This window comes from Marmota marmota, unplaced genomic scaffold, assembly GCF_001458135.2.
Source record: "Marmota marmota marmota unplaced genomic scaffold, marMar, whole genome shotgun sequence".
Classification (NCBI taxonomy): domain Eukaryota; kingdom Metazoa; phylum Chordata; class Mammalia; order Rodentia; family Sciuridae; genus Marmota; species Marmota marmota.
The window spans coordinates 24,118,419-24,123,239 of record NW_025999900.1 but is presented as its reverse complement, the minus strand read 5'-3'; the positions used below and the strand labels follow the sequence as shown (position 1 = coordinate 24,123,239).

Sequence of the window (4,821 nt, the reverse complement as noted above, 5' to 3'; positions counted from 1 at the left end):
GTAGTATTTTTGTACTACAGCCAATAACAAAATAGGTAGTTTCAGAGATGCAATATATTTAAATATTTAACTGCCTGAAAACAAGGGTAAAAATTAAAAATTAACCATCTACCTCTCCTAAAAGGTGACAGGCCATTCTAATTTCTTCCACTGTGAAATACAGGACGTTGTGCAACAGCTTGTATTTTTCTTTAGCCCTATATGCCTGGCACTCTGCTGTTTTTAACATGGATTGTCTTCTGCAATGTTCACAACATCTGCTAACAGATATCAGTGTAGTCCCATTTCCAAGTCCATGTCCTTAGGAACTTCCACTATTTTTCCCAGTTCTATAAAATATGAATTCATATTCCTCACATTCAAAATAATTTCCTGTAGTGGAAGCAGGGTTCTGCAACAGTTTAAATCAAGGGGATGAAAGAAAATGACAACGGAGAGCCTTTCAGCTACAGGATGAACAGCTTGTCACCACCCTAAGCCTGAGACTGGCATTTCCTTTCATGCTTGCGACAGCCTCCCTCCCACTCAGGCCCAGGGGCTGCCTGCAAAGTTTTGCTGGGAGGATGGGTGTAAGTGTGAGAAGCTGCTCTCTGAAAGAGTTCCACAACAGGCTGTTCCCCCACAGCTTTCTACCTCCACCTCTACCTCCTCTCAGAATGGAGGAGTCCCTTGACAGCTTGAAGACAATGATCAGGAATAACTGTTTGTAAAAATCCATTTAATAAATATACATCTTAGAAGTACCAAAATAATTACCAACAAAATACACTATGTACACCATTTACAGGAGGGTAATACAAACCTTGATAGGTAGTGACTTTTAACCCCACACCACCAAACACCTGGTTATTACATGTGACAGGACACAACTGGGGTCAGCCACTAAATAAACAGTGATTCAATCAACAGCAAAATAAATAAAATGTAGTTCTTTCATCAAAACCTTCTCCATAAACCCTACAAAGGTGAAGTTTTAAAGAGGTTTTCTTTGAATTCCAATCTTTCTTGCTTCCCCATAAAAAAGTTCACAAAAATAACAAAATAAGGGCTGATCTACCACAACAGAATGTTTGGGGACAGGCAGTGTGAAGTGTGGGTGGTAAGTACACCCTTTGAATTTTTTTTTTCCTTTTTTCTTTTTTTAGAAAAATAAAACTCTCCTTTTGTACAAATATACAAGTCCATGTTCTTTTCAATATTTTCCACTCATAATGTCAGGCGCTGGCCTCCAAACACACAGTCATCGTAAGGCAGCTAAAACAAGAGGAAAAAAGACATGTTAAACTTGCAGAACTTGGCCAAGGGTGTTGTAGGGAGGCTACTGAAAATAACTGAAGTATTCTTGGAATCCCTTCTCCATAAACCAAATATAATGAAACTGACAGGCTGAAGGAATTTTCCTTGAATGCTCCTTTCATTAAAAAAAAAAAAGCTAAACTATTGCTTAGGGTGTAGCTCTGTGGTAGACCAGGTGCCTCACATGCACAAGGGTCTGGGTTCAATTCCCAGGATCAAGAGAAAGGATAAGCTATTAAAATAAAACAAAACAAACAAACCAAAAAAAGGCATACTCTTGGATACTGGTTAAATAGGTTCAAGTTTGAGAAACTGATGAGCCCTGTAATAGAGAGTAGCTCTAGGGCCTGGGAGGGTACAGGAAAATAGCCCTCATTATCTTGGGCAGAGTGATGAAGATGTTAATGGAAACTAACCTCATCCTCTGTGAACTCTGATTCTGTGTCATAGCTCTCCTCATCCTCGCTTTCAGGAAGCATCTGAAGGTTTTCCAGGGTGAGCTGGCCCAGCTGCTGCTGTATCCGGGTGCTCGGGCGGCCCCAGGTGAGCTGGTATGGGGAGTACCCTTGGTAGGTTACTCTGTTGACATCTGCCCCACACTTCAACAATAGGGACACCAGATCAGGATTCTGCAGGTCTACAGCGAGGTGGAGGGCTGTCCGGCCATTACAGGGCTCCTGAAACCAAGAGCAATTTGAGATATATACAGCTGAGTTTGGCATTTCTGCTTGCAAAAAGAGTATGCTTAGTGTTACTGAGGAGGAGCCTGACTCACTCCATCTGTAGGTTATGAAGCACTCACCTGAGCATTGACATCAGCACCCAAAGACACCAAAAACTCCACGATGCCCAAGTAGCCATGAATAGAGGCCAAGTGCAGACACGTGTGCCCTAGAAGAACAAAAGGCAAAGAGTATAGTCATTTGTCAACCCTCACACATGAGGCAGAACCTTACCCCTGTTCTTTTATGGGACAAATGGTTATATCTTATGAAATTTAAGAACTCAGAATTTGGGTTCTGATTGAACTTTATAAGGACATCAAACAGGCATGTCAAATGCGTGTTTCCTCAACCTTTCAAATACTGGAAATTTAAGCTCTTGCCCTACTCCTTAAATTGGCCCACCCACCCCTTCTCCATGGCAACTGCCCTTGGATGGGGCAGTCAAACATACCATTGTAATTGGTGGCCTGCAGGATGGACTGGAGGTGCTGTGTGCTGCAGGCCTGTGTCAGGACTCCTATGCTCGCCAGAAAGCCATGCTCACAGGCAAGGTGTAGGGGGGTATTTCCTCGAAAGTCTCGGAGCTCAGGATCACAGCCAGCTTCCAGAAGTGCCTCAGCAATTTCTGGCTGGTTGGTGATCACAGCCAAATGGAGTGGAGTCTACAAATGGAAAAGGATACAAAGAAGGATGAGCCACGGAAACAAACCCATAACTCGATTCCCTGAATCCCAGACATCTCCTGGTTGTGAGTGCTTCTCCTCCCAGACAGGTACAGGGGGTTAGGCAAATACCAGAGGTTCTCAGCAGGTCATAAAGACCTCACCAAACCAATGGAATTTTCTTCACTCTCTAGGAAGCTGGCAGATTTGAATGAAAAAGGCCACAGCAGTATGGGCCAGGGAGTGTTAATTTAGAAATGATCTGGGGGCAAGGGTACTATATATCCAGCTCCACCATGGGGTCAGAGAGGGCACAGGGCGGGGTAAGGGGCCCACCTGCTGCAGGTTGTTCTGGAAGTTGAGGAAGGCTAGGTCTCCCTTCACCTGGCGAATCACTTCCATGGTCAGTGTCTTCTCTTCATGGATGATGGCCAAGTGCAGGAACCTGAGGGGAAGAGAGGGAAAACCCCCCAGGGGTGGTGAGTGCACTGCGTGGGGCCCAAGAAGAGCAGGCTGCGGGGGATTGCGCAAGGTCGGGGTTTCTGGAGGCCGAGGCCACGGTGTTTTCCGCGAGGTTATTATGAGCTGAGTGTTCCTGGCAGGCGCCCAGGGACTTTCCGGGCCCCACCCCCTCCGCGGCGGGCGCCGGCCAGACCGCCCCGCCCTCCAGCCCGGCCGGAACGCCCTGTACTTCCCCTCCCGGCCGCGCGGCGCCCGCCGGCGGCCCAGAAACTCCCGGCCCGCCGCCTTAGGCAACTGGGGACTTCGCGTCCCTGCCGCCGCCCCGCCCCGGCCGCGAGGTCGGGGCCGGGGGGATGGGGGTGTGTGGCAAGGCGGCTGTGAAGCAGAGGTGCCCAGCCTTGGGCCCTCGGAGCCCGAGCCAACTCCCGTTTTCCCCATGCGCAGCCCTGCAGTTTTGCAAGGGTTCGCAACGGTGCAGAAAACCCGTAGGCAATAGAGGCCCCTCTGCCCGCNGTGCTCGACTGGCTGAAACATGGCGCGCTGAGAGCTCCGGGCGCTGTCCCCAGGTGCGCTCGGCTGTGGGCTGCGCGCTGCCTTCCTCGCAGTGTCGCTAGCAGGCAGAACTGCACGTTCGGATTGTTGTGGGCTCGGCAGCGCCGCCGCGGCGCCCTTATAACGCTGGCAGGGGATTTCTCCGGGGCGGGGTCAGGCGCGGGGAATTTCCAAGCTAGTCAGACCAGAAAAAGAGAACTGGCCTCGTCCTCTGCTAAGAAGCCTAAGCCCCGAGCCGGGGTTCATTAGAGAAACTCCCTGCGATGAGCCACTGGGGTCATGTACTGGGAACTTTTTCATGAGCGCTGAGTGGCTGGAAAGTCCTCCCGATCAAGCCCCCTCCCCCGAGGTACTTCCCTGCAGCTTGCACTCAGTAACCCTGTCCCTCTGCAAGAAAGCTTCTTTCCCTGGGGTTTCCCAGGATCGTTTTGATTTGGGGTCGTCGGCTGCAGAGATCCTAAGGACTCAGACTTGGTGGGCGAACGGTTCCTCTTTGGGGTTTGCCAACCTGCGGTCCTTTCCGTTTTTAGATCTTTTGAAAACGCAAGGGTGGAAATGATGGCTAGGTGTAGGGATTTGCTTCCCCCAAACTTCTTTCTGCTGGGAAAGACATACTGGTTGTTAAAAGGTCGCAGGCGTCAGTGTTTCTGCCAATATCAGGCTCATCTCATGGTGCAGGGACTTTTACCTCATCCCTAACACACACACACACACGTTGTGAAAATCTTTGTAATAGAAGTTGCAGATACCTCAATAACTATTGAGTTCCTACTGTCTGATTTACCTGTGCTGCTGCAGAGAATTGATCCTGAGCCTACTTCTGGGTGCCCAGCTGAGGACTAGGTTAGTGCCTTACCCAAGATTGGCCTTTAAGGACAAGAAAATAACTGCTAGGCATCCTGCAGGAGGTTGAAGGCAGCCCTAACATTGCCCCCACATCTCTTGCTGCCTTCAACTTGCTCCTCTTCTCCGCAGGAGGGCGGCTGTAGGATACATTCATGCATTGGGTACGCACTCCAGAGATAAAGGGTTTGGGTTCACTATCTTCTGATTTCATCTGGAGAAATAGAACTGATGCTTCTGCCCCCAACCCCACCTCCTGCTCTCAAGGCGTGGTTTGAGTT

The 4,821-nt window shown here is 49.1% G+C and overlaps 1 protein-coding gene across 1 annotated transcript; it reads right to left on the bottom strand.

Moving 5' to 3' along the window:
• Positions 1-697: 697 nt before the first annotated feature.
• Positions 698-3,642, bottom strand: Nfkbia (NFKB inhibitor alpha). Its single transcript, XM_015487483.2, has 5 exons — positions 3,020-3,642; positions 2,473-2,683; positions 2,099-2,187; positions 1,713-1,973; positions 698-1,254 (listed from the first exon to the last, which is right to left on the bottom strand). The coding sequence occupies exons 1-5, from the start codon at positions 3,581-3,583 to the stop codon at positions 1,207-1,209; spliced, it is 1,173 nt and encodes a 390-aa protein (XP_015342969.2). The 5' UTR covers positions 3,584-3,642; the 3' UTR covers positions 698-1,206.
• Positions 3,643-4,821: the final 1,179 nt, after the last annotated feature.

Bases quoted from the DNA above. Each gene is read 5' to 3' on its own strand.
- Nfkbia (XM_015487483.2), bottom strand. From the start codon at position 3,583: ATGGGGAAAACGGGAGTTGGCTCGGGCTCCGAGGGCCCAAGGCTGGGC. The intron at 2,684-3,019 runs GTGGGCCCCTTA...TTCCATTTGTAG, and splicing joins TCCAGAACAACCTGCAGCAG to ACTCCACTCCATTTGGCTGT. The intron at 1,974-2,098 runs GTGAGTGCTTCA...TCTTGGTTTCAG, and splicing joins GTGCTGATGTCAATGCTCAG to GAGCCCTGTAATGGCCGGAC.